Below are 25,430 nucleotides of genomic sequence, written 5' to 3'. Positions count from 1 at the left end.
ACACGGGGCAGCTGGAAGCCCCGTGTTGTCCCCCAGCCCCAACTGACTTCCTCGGGAAAGGAAGAAACCCCTGCTTCCGGGCTCCGTCATGGGGTGTCCTTGTTACGGCAGCGTGGACTGTACGTGGGCAGGTGCAGGGGGACAGCACGCCAGGCAGTGCGACAGACACACAGGGTCAGGCGCCCCTCTCCCCTGCTTTTTGGAAACCCGCTGAGTAAAACTGAGAGTTGGAAACTTCCCGACTTGGAAGACGCTTTTCGACTGAACGGCAGTGTATAGGGAGAACCGCCCCAAGACTCGGTGAGTCTGCCACGGCCTGACAAGGTGAAGCTGCCTTCCGGCGTGGGCCGCAGGCTGTCCGTCCTGGTGCACCCACTTCCCCCGCCGGGCACGTGGCAGCCTGATCAAGAGGCAGGCACTGGCCTTCGGTGTGGGTGCCTGCTAGCCTTTCGCCCAGTGACCTGGAGGTGACCCTCCCCTAGGTGCCGGTGTGGACGCCACCGCCCACCCACCGGGACGTGGCCCTCACCACACCTCCCAGCACATCCTGGCCCCGCTGGAACATGGTGGCGTCTGGCATTCAGCTTGGGGCCCACCATCGCACAGGTGTCCCCAGCGACCGAGGGCCCTGCCTGCCCTGTGGTGACCACTGTGTAATCAGGGCAAGGACAGCACAGGGCACTTGGGTCTGCTGTTGGGAAGAGCCACCCCGGGTATTTATTCCAGAAGTAACTCAGAGTGAAAATTCTCTCAGCCAGTGGAAAAATAAATGTAATCTGCATTATCGTAAGGGGCAATGACTAACGATTGTTAACACTCGACTTTATTAATTCAAAAACTGTGTACTGAGCACCGCTACCTACTAGACACTAAGTCTCGTCACACAGGGAACTGATTAACGTGTGTATTAACAGACAACACACTGGCAAGAAGCCTCGAGGAAGGTCACGTCTCTTCTGAGCAACACTTGTAAGAACACCCTCATGTCTCCATTTAGGTTTTGATCCTTCAAGAAAAGAGTCCCACCTGTGAATTTTTCACCCCTCGTGAGGAGGAAATAAGAGCACAGCATCCACTCTTCCGTCCTGAAAGCCTGTGAGGAAGGAACTGGGACCCTCAGAGCAGCCCAGCACCGCACACGCCACGTCCTGCACGGGAGGAGGAACGGGGCGAACGCTGGAGCCATCCCCGCGGTTCCCTCGGAGCTCGGCTGCCGAGAAACCTGTCCAGCAGGGCGGCGGCGAGGGTAGGGACCACACGGGGCTCACCGTTTACTCAGGGTGCGACTCTGCAATTCACTTGGTGGAAAAGTAAGATGGATTTGCAGGCGGTGGGGATTCACGCGCCACACCCACCCGGTGGCAGGCGTGACCCCATGGGAGGGAGGAGGGAGGGAGGGAGGGAGCAGTGCGCCCACCAGACCCCAGCGGGCTGGCTCATCACCAGGAAGAGACCCTCACAGCGGGAAGCCCTCACGTCCCATCGGAAGTCCAGACTCGACTGAGCAGCAGTTTCAGAAGTGTGTACACAGCACAGAGGCGAGGGGGAGCTCTCCCGAGACAAGGCCGTCCCCAGACACGCAGCTGACGCCTGGTGGGGGCCCCCGCCGGCTACTTGAGGAGCTTGGCCACGTTCAGGCTAGGAACCGCGATATCCTTGAAGATGGGCACGTAGTCTGGACTCGCCTGGGCCGGGCCCTGCTCCAGCGTCTCGATGATGGTCTGCTTCATGTCCCGGCTGGCGTCCCCCCGCACGGCCAGCAGCGCGCCGATGTGCTCGTCCCTGGGCGGGGGGAGGGGGCGTCAGGGTGCAGCCGCGGCCACTCAGCCTCCAAAGCCGACTCAAGCCCCCCCCCGACCCCCGACCGGGCGGCAGGGTTCCTGGAGGTTCACAAAGGCTGGCGGGGAGCCAGCGCCGGGGAGCCGCTCCCCTCGCTTCCTTCCCCCACACGCAGGAGGGGCCCGGCTCCGTTCCCTGGTTCCACCTACACGCGGCACAGGATCAGCCTCCAGAAACCAGTCTGCTCGGCCACCCTCCCATCGGCGCCCGAGCACCAACTGTGGTCTGGTGACGCCCGGGAACCGGGACCCGCGGTGGGGCTGGCGGGCACCGCTGTCATCTCTGAAACCCACTCTGCCCGCATCGCCGTCCGCACGGCATCTGGGGTCCTCACTGGAGCCCGGACCTGCCACACTCACCCGGGAGGCTCCCACCTAATGCCCGGGACCCTCCCTCTCCCCAGCGACCTCAGGAATGTCCCTGCCGCTACCTGATGTCTGGGTATTTGCTGACCAGAGTCGAGACCTCCAGGTAGAGCAGAGAAGGGTCCGTGAGCTTAATGACTTCGGCAACGGCGACGATGGTGTCACAGTGCCCGTCCATCTCCTCACCAAACCCGGCAGCCAGCTTGTGGAAGAGGAAGCGCAGCTGCTCGGCCTCCCGCGCCATGCGCTCGGCGCCCTCCTTGCGCTCCTCGGCGTTCCGGAACGAGATGCGCTTCTGCAGGACGGCCCGCAGGTACTCCTGCACCACGCGCCGGTGCGCCTCGGCGATCATCCGCTACGGGGCACACGGAGAACGGGGTCAGCTGGCACGCGGCCCCAAGGCGAGTCCAGGCCCACGGTGCACGGGCCAGCGCGCTCCTTCCCGTTTCTCATCGATACAAATTTTAGAGTCAACAAAGTAAGCACACCTGAGTCTTTATTACAAATTCTATCTTAGAAAACTGTAGCAGGTTCACCGTGTGTCACGTCTGGGACGCGGGCAGACGCACTAGCCGCACGGCAGCAGCCGGAAGTCGGTACTGCCTGGACACCTCGGATGCTCACGTCCATTCTAGAGAGCCCACAGAATAAAGTACGCCGCGGGGACGCCTGCCTGCAGCCCCGCCAGACACGTCGTTCTGGGCGCGGACCCACTGCAGAGCAGCTTCCCGTCGGGGGCGAAGGGGCAGGTGCCAGGGCGGCACCCGCTTTACTGAGACCCGTCTGGTGACTCACGGGCCCCCCCTGGGGGATCCGGGTCTATTTTCCTCGCCCTGCCCATCCTGCACGCGTCTCTCAGCTTCTCAGCCCAGGAGTGTGGGGTGTGGGTTCAGTGGGAGGGCTGGGGACCCTGGGCCAGGCCCTGCTCTGCCCCTCACAGGCTGAAGGGCTCCACACACACCACACCTCGTGCACAGAGGCTAGTCAACGACCAGTCTCTGGGGGTGGTGTGACGAGCTTCTGGGAAAAGAGGAGCCCCAAGTCCACACGTTTGGGGAAGTTTTGGAGAAGGCCGTGGTTTTCTCCGGAGCCCACCCACAGGTAGACGGACACCTGGCCGTCACCCACGAACACGCGAGCACGACTCTGCTGACACAAGGCGCAGCCTCAGAGTCCCAAGAACAGACACCAGAAGCTCCGTGTACCAGGGAGGCCGGGCAGTGAGGGGGACCCCAAGGGCCTCAAACAAGACAAAGCGAGACGACACCCGGTAGCTGCAGGGACTCAGGCGGAGGCCAGGCTCTTGGCAGAGCAAGTGAGACCGCGGGCTCCCGGCCGCTCCAGGAGGCGAGCCATCTGGACCAGGAGTGGCTGAGACACAAGCCCCAAGGACTTCACACACCCGGTTAGATCAAAGGACAGATGCTGAGAAACATAAAAGGTGGAACCAAAAACTACAAAAACCAAGAAATTCAAAATTGAACAGAGCTGGTCCCACCGACCTCTAACCACCAGAGGCTCCTGACAGCTGTGAAGCGACCAACCAGGTGGATTTAAAACACCTGGGTCTCCCTGCAAGCATCACTTTTAATGGCAGGGTTAGGAGAATTTAAGCTTACGAATGAGATAAAGATGCCCCCGTGCTGGGGGGTCCCAGCCAGGGCAGCGAGACAAGGAGAAGACACGAAGGTACAAGAACCAGAAATGAAATGACACAGTGACGCTGCTCACAAATGAGACAAGCGTCTACAGGGATGCCCAGAGGACCTGGAGACACGTCCTGAAGTGTCCGCACCCAAGCTCTGTGTGTCAAACCACTCACACTTCCATAAACCACAAACAGAAAGGCTGATTTTAAAGCAAAACCCACCCAAGGCCCTGAGAATTCCCCTGCAGAAAGCTGCCTGAGCCCCAGACGGGAACAGGGGCATTTCACGGGGCCTGGAGGGGACCCCAACGGCCGGGGACCCTGGAGTCTCCTGTGGGCCCTGTGCTGAGAGCCGCCCGCTGGCCCCCAAGCGTGGACGTGAAGGGGGAACTGCGGTTCCTGCCCAGCCTCTCATCAGAGCCATGGCCACAGCCCCACCCGCCCTTTGAGGGGCCCCTGCTGAGGAAGTCCCCACTACCCATGGGGTTCTGGGTCTGCGGCCGTGTCAGCGTGGCCTTGGACAGCAAGGTGCATGCCCCATCACCCCCACCTCTGCCACCTTCAGACGGCAACGTCTCCGACCTGCCTGGGTTCACAAAACCACCCGTGAACTTCCACCCAAGAACTGATGACACCAAATTCTACATAAGATGCCAGGGGACTCAGGCCACATGTGTGCCCCACACTCTTACCTTTCTATATGGCTTTTTAATTTTGGCAAAATCATTAAAATAGTCTTCCACGGTGACACAGATGATGTCTACAGCATTTGATCCTAACAGCCACTTCTTCGTCATCAGCTCATTGAGATGTTGCTGAAAGCACAGACCACAGAAAACACCCTCATGACGGCCTGTCATTGGGAGAGGCACTTGGAGCCTCCTTCCTACGCCCGCCTGATGTTCAGCGATGCTCACGCAGAAACTCTGCAAATGTGTACTTTAACTGTAAAGACTTGTATGAGACGCAAGGGCGGTATCTGTGCGGACACGTCTTCCCTTATTGACTACAACTATTTGTTGTGTGGATGGATGCTCTGTAATTTGTGTACCCAATTCTGATGAACACTTAAAATGTCTCATTTTGCAATTATAAAGAATGCTGCAGTGAATCTGTATATTTTTGCAGGTGAAATTCCTAAAACTAAAAGTTATTAGTCAGAAAGTATGCAAACTACAACCTTGACGACTGTCGCCCTCCAAAACTCGTGCCAACTGCCCTCCCATAACTGTGCCGATTCACGGTTCTACACGGAACACAGGAGTCTCGTGCCCTCGACATCACGTGGTAGCAATGTTCTTAATCCCTACCGTCCTGGTAAGCAACAAAAATATTCGGGTTTAATTTGCTTTTCTTTGAAGAGCAGTTCAGACTGGGCACTCTGTTTCCTACTTAGGACACATGACTCCTTGTTCTGGGAAACGGTTATTCATGTCCCTTGTCTATTTCTCCATTATGTTGTCTTTTTAAGTACACTTTGTTTTCTAAACCATTTCTGAGGAAGTTACAGCTGTCACGAAATGATGCCACCTGTCACCCCAGGAGCTCCTTCCCTGCAGGGCCCAAGAGGACCATGATTCTACTTGTTGAGTGCACTCTGGTTCTGCCGGTTCTGTGCGATGCTGAGCCATCTTCATGCCTTCTGAAGTAAACTTACTTGCTCAACACGCACCACGCCCTGGCTGTGACCTGAATGCACCTTGTTTATGGCTGTGCTCTGTGCCTTTGCTCAAAGCCGAGCCCGGCTGTGTGACGGGCGTGCAGCGCAGCTCGTGCCCTCAAGCAACAAGCTGCTGATGGCCATAACCAGTCTCCTCTCCAATACCAGCTTCTACCCTGTGACCTGCTGAGTGCTCTGGTCTCTAACGCTTCCTGCAAGGGGCTCTCCTTGACGCCACACCAGGGGAGCCGGCCCGCGGCGCCCACCTCCAGGTCCAGGAAGACCTCCTCAAGCAGGCTGCTGCAGCCCTCCTCAGCGATGGCGTCCAGAAGCCCATCCATGCTCGGCTGGCTCAGAGACACACCTTCGTCCGCGTCATGCTGCAGATACTTTCTTTTCAAACTGACTATGGATTCTCTGCGAGGAGACAGAGGAGGAGACAGAGGGCCGGTGAGGCCGCCGAGCACCCCCGCCCCGCGGCCGCAGCCGAGCGCCCCCGCCCCGCGGCCGCAGGGCCCCCGCTCACCTGAGGGTCCAGCAGTTGTTGATGAGCGCGATCATGTACTGCACGTAGCAGTGCGGGTGCTGCCGCTTCCGCAGGTGCTCCTCCTTGTACAGCTGCGCCTCCTCTTTGTACCTGGGGGACACACGGCCACGTCAGAGCAGCCTCGCAGCACGGCGCCAACGCGCAGCCTAACAATCACATTCTGCATCGCTAGCATCTGGCCAGACGAGTCTTCAAAAATAAAGGATTCTAGAGGGGGTGACCTATGCTAATAGAAGTTGATCATCTAAAAAAGATTATTAAAAATTAATTTCGTTATTAGGCTTTGAAATATGGCTCAGTGTTCTGATTTTACAAATATTCTGAAACATTTGTAATTGGGAGAGTATTATTTCGTCTGACGTATGATTCAGCTAGAAACTCATACAATAGTGTTTGGGACACAATCAAATGTTAGATAAAATGTCCTTTTCTGAGACTTTCCCTGAAAAAATCAAACTAAAAATAAATTAGACTCTTTAAGATGTCAAGAAAACAACTGAGACAGCTACATACTTCATTTTTGAATTTATCATGGAGATTCTCAAACATATATGGGAGTACAAGAAAAGCACAACACACCGTATAAATTTGTATGCGTTTTCAATAGATGTGAAGGAAGCAGCAAACTGAAAACTGGCAATTAAAGGGAAGTAATTAAGCATTCATCCCACCCTTCTGTCCAAAGCATGATTCAGGCAACCACACAGCTGAGGCTGCCGAGGAAAACATCTGCTTTACAGAACAATACCCACGGGGTGACTAACTCAGGCCATGGCCCATGGGTGACAGCTGACGGGGATCCTAAGCAGAGGCCCGGCTGTCGGCACCCGAGCCACAGGAGCAGGCTATGGGCAAACAGTAAGGAAACACGGAGGAGCCCCACGGCCTTCAGAGCCAACCTGCGGTTCGTGGGCAGACGGCAGCTTGAGGCCAGGCTGGAGGACACTGGACAGGAGGGTCTGTGCATCTCCACAAGCCAGCGGCTCAGAGCGGGAGGGGCTGCCCTCCGGCACCACAGAGTGCAGGCCTTCTGCCGACCCGGTCTGAACACACAGCTATAAACAGGTGGGTCTGAGACCAGCGGGAAAACCCAAACACAAACCTGGTGTCAGGCGGCCCCACGGAACGCTCCTGACAGATCGGTGGGTTGACGGCACTGCAGTTAGGGTAGGGAATGCAGGGGATGAAACGCCGGGATTTGCTGTAAAGCACAGCTGATCCCTGAACAACGTGGGTTTGAAGCGTGCAGGTTCACTTACACGTGAACCTTTTCAGCCAACACGCACCGCAGCACTGCACGAGCCGAGGCTGGCTGACCTGGGGGTGCGCGACCACGGCAGGAGCGCCGACTGCAAGCTTACGCGTGGATTTTCAGCCGCACCGGGGGCTGTCCCCTCCAGCCCCCACGTTGTTCAAGGGTCAAGTGTACTTCAGCAGAGCGAGGGGGAGGAGAGCCAGATGCGGCAAGGGGGGCTTTACAGGCAGCTTTTGATCTGGATGGTGGGCTAAGCAGGTTTCTAGGCCATTCTTCCTACCTCCGTGTACATTTGAAAATCTTCTTTGTGTACAACTTGGTGGGGGGGGAATCCCTGTGGAGGGCACCCCGGGGAATTGGGACAACAGGAAGGCTGACTGAAGGAGGTCCCCAGCTCCAAGCCTGCAGTAGCACCAGCCCACTGCTGAGAACCCCACACCATCACACCCGGGACCCCGGGGGAATGCAACCCATTCAAAAGGCAGATAACGAGAAAGGGCTTGAGTTCTGACTAAGGGAAAAAGGTGACTACAGTGAATCCAGGCTTGAATTCTTTTTTAATACTAGCCAGGTTGGGATCAACACAGTTTTCCTCTCCATTAAAAAAAAAAAACCTACTAAATTAGCACACTGGCAAGAATACATACCTACTTAAAAAAGAATTCATTTGCTGAAGACACAAAACGAGTACCTTTGTTTTCAAATCTTCACTTATCTGAGCAGCGACTTGAAGGTTCTGTTCAAACATCTAAAAATTGGAGAACTTATGAATTCTGATAGAAACTCACGAGGGTGCAGATTTCCCATTATATAAACCCCCCACCTGTTAACTGGTAGTCAGGACAGTCCAAATTCAGAGGAAAAATGACGCCAGGTGAAAAATAACAAAGTTACTTAAACAAACACACAAAACTTTCTTACCAGGTAAAAAAAAAAAAACCCAGGGAATCATTTCCTAATTCCCTGCAAACAGGCTGGTCTCCACAAGGGGGACACGTATGTTCTCATGGGGAGACAGGGAAACGAGGGGTCCGGGGAGGGCGGGTGTGGCTGGGGTCACACGGGTACCAGGGGCTGGGCTGTGGTTTGCGATGTGGGTTTCTTAAGAAGCGCTAGGAGGACACACGCTGGAGCTGGGGGGCCGGACGTGGGAAGGTGGAGAAGCACCAGAAGGCAGAGCTCACCCCACGTGGTCACCGGACGTCAGCTTCCAAAATAAAGGAAAGGTGAAGCCCAACACGTCATGGACTAGTGGGATCACCCAGAGCCTGGCTAGAGCCCCAGCTCCGTGTCAGCAGAAGGAGAGTCCTCTAACGCGCTCGGCCCTCCTACCATCAGCAATGTTTCTCAAAGGAAGGGGACTGGACAGGCCAGACAAAGAGAGCAGGCTACCTGTAAGAACGCACGATGACGCTAAAACCCTAAAAGACTCCTCCCAAAGTACGTCAGATTAGACTCGATCGTGTAGCATTTACGAAGACAAACCTTGGCCATTACATCAGGAAATAAGCAAATTCCAATTTGAGCATCAGACACACCTAACACATAATTAGCTTCTGGTTTGAGATCAAAAACCATTAGGAGGGCTTCCCTGGTGGCACAGTGGTTGAGAGTCTGCCTGCCAATGCAGGGGACACGGGTTCGAGCCCTGGTCCGGGAAGATCCCACGTACTGTGGAGCAACTGGGCCCGTGAGCCACAACTACTGAGCCTGTGTGTCTGGAGCCTGTGCTCCTCAACAAGAGAGGCCACGATAGTGAGAGGCCCGCGCACCGCGATGAAGAGTGGCCCCCGCTCGCCGCAACTAGAGATAGCCCTCGCACAGAAACGAAGACCCAACACAGCCAAAGATAAAAAAAAAAAAAAAAAAAAAAAAACATTAGGAGAACAAAAAACATTAGGTTTTGCGGCTGTGGGTGAAGCTACTTGGCAAGTCTGAGCCTCGGCTGCGCAGCTTCAGAGAGAAGCAGGTTCTCTCCGCCGGCAGCAACTGCGTGCATCTGGGAAGCCCGAGGCCCGGTACCTGGAAGACGATGGCGGGCAGTGTCGTCTGGTAGTAGCCGTCCTGGTCGGCCTCAGGTTCAGTCTCTTTCACCCAGTCCTTCCTGTCTGTTTCCAGGGCTTTCCGCAGCCAGGCAATGATGTTTGACTAAGCAGGAGGAAAGAACAGAACCAGGCTTGGAGTCAACAGGCCGCTCTTCAGTGGAGCAGCTGCAGAAGCCAACACCACCCCCTGGGGATCCCAGGCCCCACACAAGGGAACAATCCACCTCCACGCGTGGGACCCCGCCAGCCTCCCTCAGCTTAACCTTCTGGACGACGGTCATGCTGGAGGACAGGCCAGGTCAGTCAGGACAGGGAAGCACGAGACCTACGTGCCTCTGGCAGGCCATTCACGGAGACCAGACCCCACGGCCGCTACCCCAGCCGCCCCTGCCTCCCAGCACGGCCTTGGCGCCTCTGTCAGAGGCTGCCTGGTGTCAGGCTCCCCACGTCCCAGGAGCAGACCTGACCACCTCATCGCACCCTCGGACCCCCGAGGGCACTGGGCGGTACCCCACCCCCACCCCCGCCGCCTGCCGCCCTCCCACTCCCAGGCTCAGCGCTGTGAGGCAGGCAGGCGCCACGGCACATCCAGGACGCCTCCAGACCCGACTTCTCAGAAAGAGCCGCGCGTCCTCTGGAAGCCCGACGGCCAGATGGGTCCTGGCTGCAGCCCGACTCGGCCCATGTGGGCCCACATCCCTCCACTCACCGTCAGAGTCGACATGTAGGTGTCGAGCAGCTCGGCGACCACGTCTGGAGAAAGCAGGGGCTCCAGGACCCCGACGTCCACGTCCGGGGCCAGCTCTGCGTTCCCCATCATCTCTGCACTGCGGGCACAGGCGGGAAGGGAAACAGGAAGCCCTCAGGTGGGTGGTGCAGTTCCCCGTCCCAGGGGCCTGCAGGGCAAGGTTTGCTGGCTCCACCCACGGTGCCCTGAGGAAGACCAGGGCCTGGCAGGTAGGAAGTCCCATGAGTTGGAGAACAGACAAGCACTGAATTTAGAAACGTAGGGCACAGGCGCTAATGCCGCTGGTCCAGCAGGACGAGGAGCAGAGCGGAGAACACCTGACGCCCGCAACCAAACGCGACTCAGCAAGTGAAGTGTCAGCTCTTCCAGCCTATGGGGCTGAAGAAGGGAGGGATGTGAACCAAGCTTCAGAAAACAGTTTTCATAAAAAACAGATAAAAGCCAGGTATGCGGCTGGGTTCCTAAATGTCCGAGGCTGATTGCTCGGATGGCCCCTAAGTATGGATTCAGAATGACAATCCTGAGCACTAACAGCTTGTCCTCCACTCCTAAGACATCCAAGGTCTTCCTGAGTGAAAAAGCACTTCATGAGATTCTGCAAATACTAAGAGACCATCTACAACTTAGACTATTTCTGCCCCAAGAACCTTAACTCCGCATGAAAATGTTTCTAGCGTGAAAGCGGTCCAACTTTTCCCATAAGAAACTCCAATACGAAAGGATGTGGTGACCAACAAGAAGCCGTCAAGAACTGCCAAGGACAGAAAAATGCTTACAACGTGGCGAGTGGAAAACAAAATCAAGGCCTAGAACCATGCAGGTCACACAAATGTGCACCCCGAGGTCTGGCGGCCGGAGCACGGTGAGGGCCCCGACCCCAGTTCAAGTCGCGCCCCCCCCCGCAAGGGCCATGTGACCCTGGGCGTGTTCCTCCCTGTGCCTCAAAACGAAGATGATGGTGAGAGGTCTTCCTCGAGGGTGGCCTGACGACAGGATCACGCGACGGCAGTGGAGGGCGGCACACAGGAGGCGCCGAGGCCCAGGCCCAGCACGGGGAAGCAGAGACAGCGCCAGCCACAATGAATACGATGTTTTCTTTCCCTTTATATGTTTCCGTGTTGAAATGTACATATTCTCTACCACAAGCAGCTACCAAAAAACAAACAAACACAGACCCCAAAATCCCCAAACCTTACTGCAAAAACGAGAGGTTTCATTAATTCTACACACTAGCACAAGACAGGCTAGAATAAGACGTGCCTTCCTCTCGCTAGCGAACCCTAGGAGTTTCAGAATGCCCCACCACTGGCTTGTTTTTCAAACCCTACCTCAGAGTAACGCCCGCGCAAAGGGGCTCACAGCCCTTTCAGGAAGCGACAGAGCGTCAAGGCTGAAGTGCCGAAGGGCAGCCGACAAGGAACCAGACTCGGGGGGGGCGGAAGCCGGCAGGGGCAAGCTGCCGTCTCCTCAGCAGCACGAGACTCGGGGCCTCCTGGGTCCACGTGTCCTCACCTGTCCAACAGGTGACACCACCTGCTCTCAGTGTCACCGCGAGAAGGCGGGTCAGGAGTGCAGGAAACGCAAGGCCGAACTGCTCACGACGGACGGACCGGCCAGGGCACAGGCTCCACCCAAATGCAAGAGCGTGCACACCACCAGGGGCCCGACCTCGGGTCACAGGTGGACCAAAAGGGGACGCGTCAGCCGGAAGGCAACGCCCTGAGCAAGAGGACTCGGCGGCCGTTTAGAACGGCTAGTACGCTTCGCCCCCAGGAAACAGGGAATGCCAGGTACACAGGTGGAGTTACCTGGTGTAAGTGTTTAGGACCCAGGTCAGCAGGCTCACGATCTCGTTTGCTTCCAGGTCCTCTGCTGCGAGCTCCTGCATCCGCGTGCTTAGAGCCTGGTGGTACACGTTCAGGAGGCTCCTGAAAATCTGGTAGCGAGGAGGAAAGCACTGCACCATCAGGCTCCGGGCGACGAGGAGGTCGTCCAGGACACACTTCCTTATGATCTCCAGGTGGCGCACGAGCCACATCCTGTCAGACTCCCTGGTGTCCGCCTGCGTGCCCTCGATCCTCGTGGTCACGGTTCTGTCCAGGACGGCGAACATCTTCTCCTTCCAGTTCTTGGGCCTTCCAGGAGGAACGAAGCCAGTTTGCTTCTTTCGGTCAAGTATGCGCCTGTCAATCTTTTCTTCCCTTTCGATGATCCTGACCACGGAGACCAGCAAGGTGGGGTCGCGGCGCACGGTGACCAGGGACCGCTGCAGCACCATCCACAGCTGCTTGGCCAGCTCGTCGGACAGCGCCTGCGTGCTCCCGAAGTAGCTGTGGATGAGGCTCATGTCACGCGCGTTCCCGCTGTCCATGCGGTACTGCTCGTACATCAGCCCGTCGCGGGAGCACTCCAGGTCCATCAGCTTCCGGTGGGCCTGCAGCAGCGCCCCTTGCTCTATGAGGTCCTGGGTCTCCCTCACGATCTCGGGCACTGCGGGAAAGGCACAAGATGGTACCGTGAAAAACCACACGAAGGGCCATACAGGACTCTGGGCAGATGGGGACAAGGGTGACCAGCAACCTGTCTCCCACCTGGACAGCTGCTGCACTGACAGACTCCATCCGAGTACCTGTTTTGGAACTCTGGAGTCTACTGAAGGCATACAACTTCCAGGGAAAGGTGTGAAAGTAAGGTGTGGTTAATATTGGTGCATTTCAGCTCTCAGCACCAGTAGAAAAGTAGAAACTGACTGCAAATGACCAGGAGAGGCGCAGGCTCAGAAAGACCTGAGAAGACCTTGAGTTTACATGTCAGCCTGACCCTCTGCACAGACACAGCCTACGACAATCAAAACAACAAAAACAATAAACAGAATCAGCATACCCTGGCAAAGAGGAAAACCTGATTTCCAGAGTCACATGTTATTAGATTCGAACGTCCAACGTTCGACAACAACATCACAAGGCATACGAAGATACAGGAGAGAACGGAGATTCAAGGAAAAAATAAACCAACAGAAATCATCCCCGAGAAGGACAGACAGATTGCTGGACTAGACAAGCCTCTGAAGCAAACTCTTCAACACGCTCAAAGAACTAAAAGAAAACGCGCAGGAAAGTATACGAACTGGATGGAAAAGTTATTTCAAATTTTCAAAGCAGATTTGATCAAGCAGAAGAAGGCAACGGCAAACCTGAAGACAGGAAGGAAGTCATCAAGCGTGAGGATAAGAGGAAAACAACTAGAGAGGAGCGAACAGAGCCTAAGGGGTCTGTGCGGTGCACACTGTGGGAGACCCAGAGGAAGAAAGAAAGATGGGCAGAGCGACTACGGGCACGCTGCGCTTTACCGTACTTCGCTTTACTGTGCTTCACAGACGCTGCACGTTTTACAAACCGAAGGTCTGTGGCAACCCTGCATCAAGCAAGTCAATCAGCACCATTTTTCCAACATCATTTGCTCACTTCGTGTCTCTGTGTCACATTCTAGTTATTCTTTCAATATTTCAAACTTTTCACTGTGATTGTAAGTGTTACGGTGATCCGTGATCAGTCACCTTTGATGTTACTACTGCAATTGTTTTGGGGCACCGAGACTCGTGCCCGTATAACACGGCAAACGTAACTGACAAATGTGGTGTGTGTTCTCACTGCTCCCCGTGCTCTCGCCCTCTCCTCAGGCCTCCCTATTCCGAGACACAGGAATACTGAAATTGGGCCGATTAATAACCCTACAATGGCTTCTAAGTGGTCAAGTGAAAGGAAGAGTCGCACATCTCTCACTTTAAATCAAAAGCTAGAAATGATTAAGCTGAGTGAGGAAGGCCTGTCGAAAGCCGAGATAAGCTGAAAGCTGGGCCTCTTGTGCCAAACAGTTAGCCAAGCTCTGAAGGCAAAGGACAGTTCTGGAAGGAAATTAGAAGTGGTACTTCAGTGAACACACGAATGGTAGGAAAGCAATACAGCCTTATTGCTGATATGGAGAAAGTTTTAGTGACTGGACAGATCAAACCAGCCACAACATTCCCTTAATCAAAGCCTAATCCAGAGCAAGTCCCATTTCTCTGAAGGCTGAGACAGGTGAGGAAACTAGAGATCTAAAGTCAGAAGCCAGCAGAGTCTGGCTCATGAGGTTGAAGGAAAGAAGCCGTCTTGATAACACAGAAGCCCAAGGTGAAGCTGCAAGTGCCGGTGTAGGAGCTGCAGCAAGTTCTCCAGAAGATCCAGCTGCCATAACTCATGAAGGTGGCTGCACGAAACGACAGGTTTTCAATGCAGACAAAACAGCCTTCTATTGAAAGAAGGTACCATCTAGGACTTTCACAGCTAGAGAGAAGTCAGCGCCTGGCTTCAAAGCTTCAGAGGACAGGCTGACTCTCTTGTTAGGGGCTAATGCAGGTGGTGCCCCTAAGGTGAAACCAATCTTCATTTATCATTCCAAAAATCCTGGGACCCTTACGAATTATATTAAATCTATTCCACCTGTGCTCTATAAATGAACAGCAAAGGCTGGATGACAGCACATGTCTTTACAACATCATCTGCTGAATATTTTAAGCCCACTGTTGAGACCTACTGCTAAGAAAAAAAAGATGTCTTTCAAAACATTACTGCTCATTGATAATGCACGTGGCCACTCGAGCTCTGACAGAGGTGTGCAACAACATCCTTGTTGTTTTCACGTCTGCTAACAAAACATCTACTCTGCAGCCCACGGATAGAGGAATAACATCGACTTGCAAATCTTATTATTTCAGAAATACATTTCGAAAGGCTACAGCTGCCATAGATAGTGATTCCTCTCATAGATCAGGGCAGAGTCAATTGAAGACCTGGAAAGGATTTACCGTTCTGGAGGCCATTAAGAACACTCATGATTCATGAGAAGAGGTCCAAATACCAACATTAACAGGAGTTTGGAAGAAGCTGATTCCGACCCTCGTGGATGACTCTGAGGGGTTCACGACTTCAGTGGAGGAAGTAATGGCAGATGTGGTGGAAACAGCAAGAGAACCAGAATTAGAAGTGGAGCCTGAAGATGTGACTGAACTGCTGTGATCTCACGATAAAACTTCAACACATGCAGAGTTGCTTCTTACGGATGAACAAAGAAAGTTCTTAAGATAGAAACTACTCCTGAAGTTTAAAGATGCTGTGAAAATTGTTGAAATAACGAAGGATTTAGAATATTACATAAACTTAGTTGACAAAGCAGCAGCAGGGTTTAAGAGGATTGACTCCAATTTTAGAAGAAGTTCTCCTGTGGTAAAATGCTATCAAACAACATTGCTGCTACAGAGAAATCATTCCTGAAAGGAAGAGTCAGTCAACACAGCCAGCGTCACTGCTGTCTTACTTAAGAAACGGCCGCAGCCACTCCAGCCTTCAGCAACCACTGCCCCGATCAGTCAGCAGCCACCAACGCTAAGGCAAGACCCTCCACCAGCAAGAAGATTAGCACTCACTGAAGGTCTGGATGACGGTCAGCATTTCTCAGCAATAAAGTATTTTTTATTTTAGGTATGTACATTGTTTTTTTAGACATACTCGTATCGCACACTTAATAAACTACAACACAATGTAAACATAACTTATATTCAGTGGGAAACCAAAAAATTCGCATGACTCGCTTTGCTGAGATAATTTGCTTAACTGAGGTAGTCTAAAAACGAACCTGCATTATCTCCAAGGTGTGCCTGTATTTTAAATAATGGTCAAAGACTTACTAAATTTGATGAAAGACATAAATATAAACATTCAAGAACTCAACAAACTCCAAACAGAAAAAACTCAAAGAGACCCAACACCAAGACACATTGTAATCAAACCACAGAAAGCCAAACACAGAGAGAGCAATCTTGAAAGCTGCAAGGGAGAAGCAGCTGATCACATACAAGGGATCCTCAGTGGAGTATCAGCAGATTTCTCTTCAGAGACTTTGAAGGACAAAAAGCAGCCTGCTGGTAATATTCAAAGTGCTAAAAGGAAAAAAACCTGTAACTCAAGAATCCTATATCTGGTAAAACTGTCCCCCAAAAGTGAAGGAGAAATTAAGACATTCCCAAACAATAGCTGAAGGAGTTTGTGACCACTGGACCTACGCTGTGAGAAATGCTAAAGAAGTTCTGCAGGTGAAATGACACCAGACAGCAACTTGAAGCTGTGGGAAGAAATGAAGGTCTCAGTAAAGGTAAATACATGGGCAACTGTAAAGCCAGTATTATTGTAACTTTGCTTTGTAACTCTTTTTGTTTTACATAATTCAAGAGACTAATACATTTAGAGAAAAAAAAATTAGTCCAAAGCTAGTACTAATAGAAAGCTAGAATAGCTGTAACTCTGGTTTATAATTCCACATTTTACTTTCTACATAATTTGAAAGACGAACGCATTTTTTTTAAATAGCAACTAGTCTATGTTTTTGGACACACAATACATAAAGGTGTAGTTTTGTGGCATCAATAACTGAAAGGACATGGGAAGTGTTGTATAGGAGCAGAGTTTCTGTATGTTATGGAAGTTACGCTGGTATAAATTCAAATTAGTGTTATAACTTTAGGATGGTAAATGTAATCCCCATGGGAACAAAAAACGACAATAGCTATAGAATATACAAAAGAAAAGGATTGAGAAAGGAATTAAAACACTTTACTACAAAAAAAAATCAACTAAACAAAAGACTATAATGCAGAAAATGACAAAATAAGGGCATACAGAAAACAGTTGGGAAATGACAGACTTAAGTCCCTCCTTACCAGTAATTACTTCAAATGTAAGTGGATTAAACTCTCCAATCAAAAGACAGAGACTGGCAGAATGGATAAAAACACATGATCCAACTTTACGCTGCCTACAAAAGACTCACTTGAGATCCAAAGACACAAATAGATTGAAAGTGAAAGGATGGGAAAAGTTATTCCATGCAAACAGTAACCAAAAGAGAGCGGGGGTGGCCGTACTAACATCAGACAAAACAGATTCAAAGTCAAAAAAGGTTGTAAGAAACAAAGAAGGAATTTTATATTAATAAGACGTTCAATCCAGTAAGAATATACAAGTATAAACATTTACACACCTAATGACCATCAAAATATACGAAACAAAAATTGACAGAACTGGAAAAACAGACCATTCTACAATGATGGCTGGAGACTTCAATATGCCGCTCACAATAATGAACACGACCAGACGCAAGATCAGTAGGGAAATGGGACTTGAACCTCACGACAAACTAACTAGATCTAACAGACGTATACAGAACACTTCACCCGACCCAACAGCACACACAGTCAGTCCTCTTAAGTGCACATGGGACATTTTCTAGGGCAGACCATACCCTTAGGCATGAATTAAATTAAATCATTAGGAATGAATTCATTTAAACCATGAATTAAATCTCAATAGATTTTAAAAGATAAATGTCATACAAAATATCTTCTCTGACTACAAATGGATAAAGTTAAACATCTGTGATTGACAAAAAATTCACAAATTTGTGGAAATTAAGCAGCACACTCTTAATCAATGGGCCAAAGAAGAAATTACAAGGGAAATTAGAAAATACTTAGAGACAAATGAAAATGAAAACACAACATACCAGAACTTACAGTGCTAAGGGCGAAGTACAGCTATAAACACTTCAGTTAAAAGAGAACGATTTCACGTCAACAACCTAGCTTTACAACTTAAGGAACTAGAAAAAGAATCAACTAAACCCTCAACTACAATGGAAAAGAATATGAAAAAGAATATACCTACATATATGTGTATAACTAAACCACTTTGCTGTATACCAGAAACTAATACAACATAAGTCAACTATACTAATTTTTTTTTAAAAAGTTCTTAGAAAAAAAAAAGCTAAACCCAAAGCTACCAAAAGGAAGGCAATAATCAAGATTAGAGCAGGGATAAACAGAGAATCGAAAAACACAACAGAAAATCAACAAAACCAAACGCAGTTCTTTCAAAAGATTAACGATTGACAAATCTTACCTAGATGAACTAAGAAAATAAGAAGACTCAAAAACTAAAATCAGAAATAAAAGTGAGGACATTACTACCAATTCTACAGAAATAAAAGGGATTATAAGAGTACTATGAACAACTGTACACCAGCAAACTGGATAACCCAGATGAAGTGCAGATTCCTAGAAACACAAAACCTAAACCACAAAGAAACAGAAAATCTAAATAGACCTATAAACTAGTAAGGGACTTGGGGGAGGGGGCATGGGGAACTATTATTTAACGGCTGCAGATTTTTTTTCTTTCAGTTTTACTGAGATAGAATTGACACTGCACTATATAATAAAGTTTCAATTTGCAAGGTGAAGAGTTCTAGAGATGGATAGTGATGGTTTCACAACGATACGAAAGCACTTCATACTACAGAACTGTGCAATTGAAAATGGTCAAGATGGTAAATCTTATATTATGCATATTTTATAATTTGTAAAAGTGTGGAGAAAAACAGGCTGTGTGCACAACACTACTGAATTACAGGCAATGAGAAAAGTCTGAAGGGAGCCAAATAAGCACAACATCTTCCCAATAAAAACATACTCCTAACGAAAACCACATCTACATCACAGCCTCATTGTTCATCAAAGGAAGAAAATTATTTTCAACCTCTGTGGATGGAAAGGTAGCTTTTTGGTCATTTGGCATTAGCGTCCAAGACTGGAAGAAGATGTCAGTCAACAGGAAATTGTAAGAGGGAAATTAACTAAGAAGGCTGGTTGAATGTCATGAAGGAGATTGTGGCAGGTAGACTGGACCAATTCCAGGTCGTCCACAGTCACCAAGAGGAGCTGCTTCCAGAGCGCCCACCACAGTCGGCAGTGCTGTGTCATTCATGGGGGGGACGGAGAAGGGCCCCGGGAAGCTGAGCATGCACAGAGGGGCGGGGTCAAGTACTCAATAATGCTGCCCTCAGACATGCTGCGGTTCATACGTGGTGGGCTGGTGGGCGGAGGGGAAGAACTGCACCAGGTTCCACTCCGGGGTGGAGCAGAGTTCGGAAGGAAGCGCAGAAAGAACTCGCTGAGACCAGACACCAGATAAAGGCAGGGAAGGGGTCGGACCATCCCAAGGCTTCGGGCTGGGATGATGACCCTGACAGCGGCGAGGGGACGGGGGGACGGGGGGACGAGGGGATGGGGAACGAGGGGACGGGGCGAGGGACTAGCTCCAGGGGGTGGAGCACAAGCGAGGAGGCTGTGCTGAACACAGCAGGGCACCCTGTGCTGGTGACGGCTGACGCTGAGCCCACTGTTCCTCCCGCCAGTGAGGTACTGGGACAGGCTTCTGAAAGGGCCCCTCCCGCGCCCCCACCTTCCCCACCAGCCCCAAGGACTCCCACAGGCCCAGCTCCCATGGGGACTGAGACTCCAGGGTGTGCCCTATCCGCCCCCTGCCCTGCCCCCAGCCTGCGACCCGTGCACACCCTTCCTGTCTGGGAACTGCGCCCTTTCGTCCCGTTCGCAGCGCTGCTCCGCCCGCAGACCACGAGCCTGACCGCGAGCCGTCCCGCGGGCGGCGCATCTTCATCCTCCAGCACCTGGCCGAGCCCCGCTGAGCCACACTGCAGCGGAGGGAACCATGCTCACGCAGCGCTTGCTCAGTTACCCGTTTCTGTGCCTGTCCTGACCATTTCAGAACCACAAACGTTCTACCAGCCTTTATTTGCTCAACTGACCATCCGCCTGTGTTCAAAATATGAACCCAACTGTGCAGGCAGAAATCACCCCTCTGAGCAGGGCGACGACAGCTGCAACTGCCCTGCGGCACCCACAGGGCAAGGAAACGCACACGTGAGTCGTGGGAGAGAGTGCGGCCGTGGCCCGGCTACCTGAGAAGATGTTCTTGAGGTTCTCCACGGCGGCCGCGAGCTGGCTGTGCCGCACGACGGCGTCCTTCACAGCCTTGAGGCTCTCGACGGTGTTGATGCTCTGCCTCCAGTCCTTGCTGACGTCGGCCAGGGACCGCTGGATGTCCTTGACGTCGCTCAGCGCGCTGTGGAGCTGGCTGAGGCCCGTGCGCACCCCGTCCAACTGCGACTGGATCGCGGCCTAGGGAAGACACTGGGTGGGTGAGCAGAGCTGGGACGGCCCCGAGCAGACCTTCCCCAGGAGGCTCAGAGTGTAGAAAAGAGGCGTTTCAGTAGTAGAGAACAGTCAATGCCCACAGACAAGACAACAAAACGCAACAAGGATTCCACTGATTCATAAGGTAGCTTTTCCTTTTTCCCATTGCTTCTTAGAACAAAACGTTTTTAAAGCTCTGCTGAGAAAACCTCACAACACCCATCATCCAGCCCCTTGACCTGAGAACGCCAGACTCCCCCGTGGGAATACCCCGAGTCCCGGGCCGCCCCTTAAGTGCGGCCCTTAGAAGGACTCCACACCACCTCTCAGGCACCCCTCAGCCTCCTCACAGGCCTTCACTAGACGGAGAAACCGTCAGGACTCGCTCATCAGCTTGCGCGGAAAGGGTTTTCCTGCCACTCGGCCAGAACCAGACTCCGCTCCGGGACGGCCGGCCCCACGACGCAGAGCTGGTGCACCTGAGATTCAGACTCACTCTGAGAGCCCGTGGCAATGCCACCCAGTGAGCCGTACAGTCAGAATGGAGAGGGCGTGAAGGAGCAGCAGGTGGATGGGAAAAGGAAGGGAAAGGCCAGGGAGCACAACGGTGCCCAGGAATAACTTTCACCCACGAAACACTAAGTAGCGTTTAGAAATAGTTAATGATTTCAACAAAACACAACAACTGTTAGCTAATCCCACAAGTTCCTAGAACAGATTAAAATTCTAAATAAGGGCTTCCCTGGTGGCGCAGTGGTTAAGAATCCGCCTGCCAATGCAGGGGATAGGGGTTCGAGCCCTGTTCCGGGAAGATCCCACATGCCGCGGAGCAGCTAAGCCCGGGTGCCACAACTGCTGAGCCTGAGCTCTGGAGCCCAAGAGCCACAACTACTGAAGCCCCTGTGCCTAGAGCCCGTGCTCCACAATAAGAGAAGCCACTGCCATGAGAAGCCCACGCACCGCAAGGAAGAGGAGACCCCACTCGCCGCAACTAGAGAAAGCCCGCGTGCAGCAATGAAGACCCAACACAGCCAAAAATAAACTTAAAATAAATTGAAAATAAATAAAATAGGCCTTCCCTGGTGGCGCAGTGGTTGAGAGTCCGCCTGCCAATGCAGGGGACACGGGTTCGTGCCCTGGTCCGGGAGGGTCCCACGCGCCGCAGAGCGGCTGGGCCCATGGGCCATGGCCGCTGGGCCTGCGCGTCCGGAGCCTGTGCTCCACAACGGGAGAGGCCGCAGCAGTGAGAGGCCCGCATACCGCAAAAAATAAATAAATAAATAAATAAATAAATAAAATAAAATTCTGAATAAAAACGTAGCAGGTCTACACTATTTTTTTTCCTTTGTTTTTTCTTTTTGGCTGCGCTGGGTCTTCGTTGCTCCACGTGGGCTTTCTTCTAGTTGTGGCGAGCAGGGGCTACTCTTCGTTGCAGTGCGTGGGCTTCTCACTGCGGTGTCTTCTCTTGTGGAGCACAGGCTCTAGGCACACGGGCTTCAGTAGTTGTGGCTCGCAGCTCTAGAGCGCAGGTTCAGTAGTTGTGGCGCACGGGCTTAGCTGCTCTGCAGCACGTGGGATCTTCCCGGACCAGGTATCGAACCCGTGTCCCCTGCGTTGGCAGGCAGATTCTTAACTACCGCGCCACCAGGGAAGCCCTAAACCATTTTTTAAGTTGACATGAAGCTGTTTCAAATTAGTCCAGCAGGTCTTCGGCTGCTTCACTGGTGCAAGTGAATGAGCCTCATCCTGTCTCAACAAACCTGCACTTACCTGGCCGCTAATGTTTTCGACTGGAGAGGTGACCTCACTGCCCTGTCAGCATGAGAAGTAACCTTCCTAAAATGCGCTCTCGAGTCCTCAAGACCGCCGTGCTGCCAGTCAATTACAGCAGGCCACGGTCTCAACGTTTTTACAACTACACCAAGTGTGCGTAATTTTAATAAAACCTCCTCTCTCCGCGTGAATTAAGTTGAAAGCCAATCCAAATCATACAAGATCGATTTTCTTTCTTGCCTCAGTCTCCCACACTCTAATAAACGTGCCGAGCTCTCCTCCTTCCTGCCCCAGGGCCAGCCTACTACAGCACGTGCCAGAACGAGCCAAACAAAATGCTCTCTGGATACGCTCTGCAGAAGAGCTTTTAATGAAGAGAAGCTGTCATTCTTCTAGCGTTCTTTAAAAAGTTAAATGGACATTTCTGGGTGCTCAAAAAGGTTGTTCCTTTGGTGTTTTCAACATTCCCCCTGTCTTGTCTGTCAATCTACTGATTGGCAGGATACTGTTGGAAGGAACGTGCTAAGTCAAGGTACGTTCAAGGCTGCCCCCTTCCACGTCATCACAAAGTCCAGTTGTTAAGCAGGAACCAGAAACTTGAGATAAAAGCCTGTGTCCCACCTGGGAGTGAAGCAGGTGCCCATGGCCACTCAGGCCTCATACCTTCAATCTGGCCTCCACAGAGGCCTTCTTCCGGGCCTCTCTTCGGCGATACTGCTCCACTTTGTCCAGCTGGTCCGGGCGCTGAAGCATCCCAGCAACCCTCTGGACCGCTGTCGCAACAGCCTCCCGGTCCGTCTCCTTCATGGCTACAAAGCTGGCAGAATCTCTGCGCCTGTCATGCTAGAGGCATCCTGTGTCCATAGGCAGAGAGGGAACAGGAGGGGGAAAATGTGTTAGGGAGGTAGAAAAGTCAGCAACAAAACTTAGCCCCCTCCACCAACAGTGCTGTTCGCAGCGGGGCTCTAATGAGAGCATTCGAGATCATTAACCCAGTAAACCTGAAAGAAAGTTGAACTAGGATTATGAACTGCTCGATAAGCAATACAAACCTTCAGAACACAGTTTTACCTTTAAGCGGACCAGAGGCGATTACAGGTATAAGATATTGACATACAGACAATGCCTCTATGGGGGCCCCAGACTACTCATCGTATCAGATGTCAGTCTCCAGGGCACTTCTCTGCCCCAGATAGGGCCAATTTCTCATTTCCAGAGCCCTCACACCACCCCTTTACACACCAGGGGGCAGGGGTGGGGGCCACGCCGGGACACCTCGTGCACACGTGGAGGCACAGGGACAGCACGCACCTTACCCTCCCTAGCTGAGGTTCCAGCACCCGTCCTACCATTTCCCTCAAAAATCACTGTCTGCAGTATCCCAAATTCCGTTTCCTACTGCTTAACAGCCCTAGTCAACAAAGGTGAGAGGGCAGAAGGCACTCTGCTCAGGTGCGGTGCACGGGGCACAGGTGCTTGGACACCAAGCACACCTGCCTTCAGCGCCAGCTCCACCAACATCCCAGCCACGGAACTAGGGACACCTGGTGAGCGTCTGGCAGCGGAGGACTGACTTCAGCTATTGGCCGCCCGTCTCCACGCGTGTTTTCTGTGCAAAATTCTCAAAGACATTTCTCACCCCTCCTCACACGCTTTCAGAGCACCACCCAAGTCCGCGCAGGCCCCCGAGGGCCCTGGACACGAGTGCCTTTCGTGCACGCCCACGGAGCGGGGCTGCGGCGCCATCCCTCCTCGCCGCCTTTCCTGATCACAGGCCCGCACACAGGGCCGGACACCCGGGGCGGCCGCGCGTCTCCCCGCCCGCCACCCGCGCGCGCAGCTCTGCACCTGCTTCCTCCCTCGCGCGGCGCGTCGTCGGCCCCTTCGCGGACGAGAGCCCGCCCCCAGGACCCCACTGCCACCCGCACCGCCTCCCGGCCGCGCCCGCGCCAGCCGGAGCCCGGGGAAGGGACAGCGGGTGGCGACCGCGACCACCGCCCGGAGACCGCCCTACCGCAGCTGCCTCACTGTGCGTGCCGCCGCCGCCGCCGCCGCCCGGAAGTGAGCGGCCGGCAGGCACTTCCGCTTCCGGCCTCGCGACTGGAAGGGTGGGGTCTGGGCGGTCCCGACGCTGCGTGCCCGGCGCGCGGGGTGAGTGACCTGGCGAGCTGGCTGCCGACGGGTGCCGCCCAGATTGGTGGAGACCGCGCGACCAGGAGGGAGCAGAGCGGGGATGCGGCGCGGCGCGGGAGGGCGCGAGCGCACACACACCGCACGCACGTAAACACATACCACAGGCACACGCCACAGACACGCACGTGTAGACACTCCAAACATTTGCACACCACACCCAAAGACACGCACCACCCGTATAGACACAGCACACACCGCAGACACATACCACATACAGACATGCCACACACATACGCACACGCCACGCACACACGCCATAAACGTACACACACACACCACACCCACGTGAGCACACACAGGCACACGGGGGCAGGAAGGTGGAGCTGTGTGAGCCCCCAGTTGCTGTGGCCACGTACCCCAGAAATTACCAGTCAGCTGATTAGCGGATCACGTTCCAAGGGCCAGGACTTAAGCACCGTACTGACTCTGATGGCTGATCCCTCTATTATGTCATCTGCACCTAGTAATTTATGAAAATATAGCACCAAGCTGAGAAATGAAGAATGTAAACAAAAGTTAAAATTATGTTTCAAATTCTAACTATAAAGGCAGTTTGATCATCCTCAGTGCAAGAGTGGACCAGGGAAAACAAACGACAAAACCCGAAAAAGCCATACTTCCCAGGTACTGGGATCCCTGGGTCAGGAAAGGCCCCCCAAGAACACATAGCTAGGGGCCTGCGCTTCACTTGGGTTTGGTGTCCTCCTCATCCTAGAAGCTCTCACTGAAACTCACTGCTCAGCAGAAGCAAACCAGGAGCGTTTTTAGAGAGGCCCTCCAACCTTGGCAGGAGTAAAGAAGGGAGCCAGGTGGTTTGCTTCTAAAGCGTCCTGAGAGAACAGAGGTCTGATAAGCTCTAGCTTAGACTTTGTTAAATATGAAGAGAAAGTGCAAGCAATCCCACAGGGACACTAGGAAGAGAAAAGCCAAAGGATCATATGTAACTAGAAACACAAAGTAAGGAGTACAGATATGTTCAGATATATCAGTTATCAGAACACAAGCAAGTGGGGCTTCCCTGGTGCTGCAGCGGTTAAGAATCCGCCTGCCAGTGCAGGGGACACGGGTTCGAGCCCTGCTCTGGGAAGATCCCACATGCCAAGGAGCAACTAAGCCCGCGTGCCACAACTACTGAGCCCGCGTGCCACAACTACTGAGCCCATGCACCACAACTACTGAGCCTGCGCTCTAGAGCACATGAGCCACAACTACTGTAGCCCACGGACCTAGAAGCCACCGCAACGAGAAGCCCGCGTACCGCAACGAAGAG

The 25,430-nt window shown here is 52.7% G+C and overlaps 1 protein-coding gene across 4 annotated transcripts; it reads right to left on the bottom strand.

Annotated features, from left to right (window-relative positions):
- Positions 1-801: 801 nt before the first annotated feature.
- On the bottom strand, positions 802-24,064 carry EXOC3 (exocyst complex component 3). 4 transcript variants are annotated; one of them, XM_067730289.1, is made up of 12 exons: positions 23,982-24,064; positions 22,631-22,821; positions 19,960-20,179; positions 11,916-12,597; positions 10,069-10,186; positions 9,337-9,462; positions 7,962-8,062; positions 6,039-6,149; positions 5,779-5,929; positions 4,545-4,667; positions 2,270-2,559; positions 802-1,782 (listed from the first exon to the last, which is right to left on the bottom strand). In XM_067730289.1, exons 2-12 carry the CDS (start codon positions 22,772-22,774, stop codon positions 1,611-1,613), a joined length of 2,238 nt encoding a protein of 745 aa, XP_067586390.1. In that variant the 5' UTR covers positions 22,775-22,821; positions 23,982-24,064; the 3' UTR covers positions 802-1,610. The 4 variants fall into 4 exon arrangements, with proteins under 4 accessions (XP_067586390.1, XP_067586391.1, XP_067586394.1 ...); XM_067730290.1 differs by having other exon boundaries at positions 23,996-24,035; XM_067730293.1 differs by lacking the exon at positions 23,982-24,064 and adding an exon at positions 23,607-23,776.
- Between the last annotated feature and the right edge of the window lie 1,366 nt (positions 24,065-25,430).

The sequence above is a fragment of the Pseudorca crassidens genome, chromosome 3, assembly GCF_039906515.1.
Source record: "Pseudorca crassidens isolate mPseCra1 chromosome 3, mPseCra1.hap1, whole genome shotgun sequence".
NCBI lineage: Eukaryota > Metazoa > Chordata > Mammalia > Artiodactyla > Delphinidae > Pseudorca > Pseudorca crassidens.
This window is presented reverse-complemented; position numbering and strand designations above follow the sequence as displayed.

Excerpts from the sequence above, each read along its gene's own strand:
- EXOC3 (XM_067730289.1), bottom strand. The coding sequence starts at position 22,774 with ATGAAGGAGACGGACCGGGAGGCTGTTGCGACAGCGGTCCAGAGGGTT. Across the intron at positions 10,187-11,915 it reads GTCCTAAACACTTACACCAG|TGCAGAGATGATGGGGAACG; the intron begins GTAACTCCACCT and ends CTGTGCCCGCAG. Across the intron at positions 8,063-9,336 it reads TGCCCGCCATCGTCTTCCAG|ATGTTTGAACAGAACCTTCA; the intron begins GTACCGGGCCTC and ends TCCAATTTTTAG.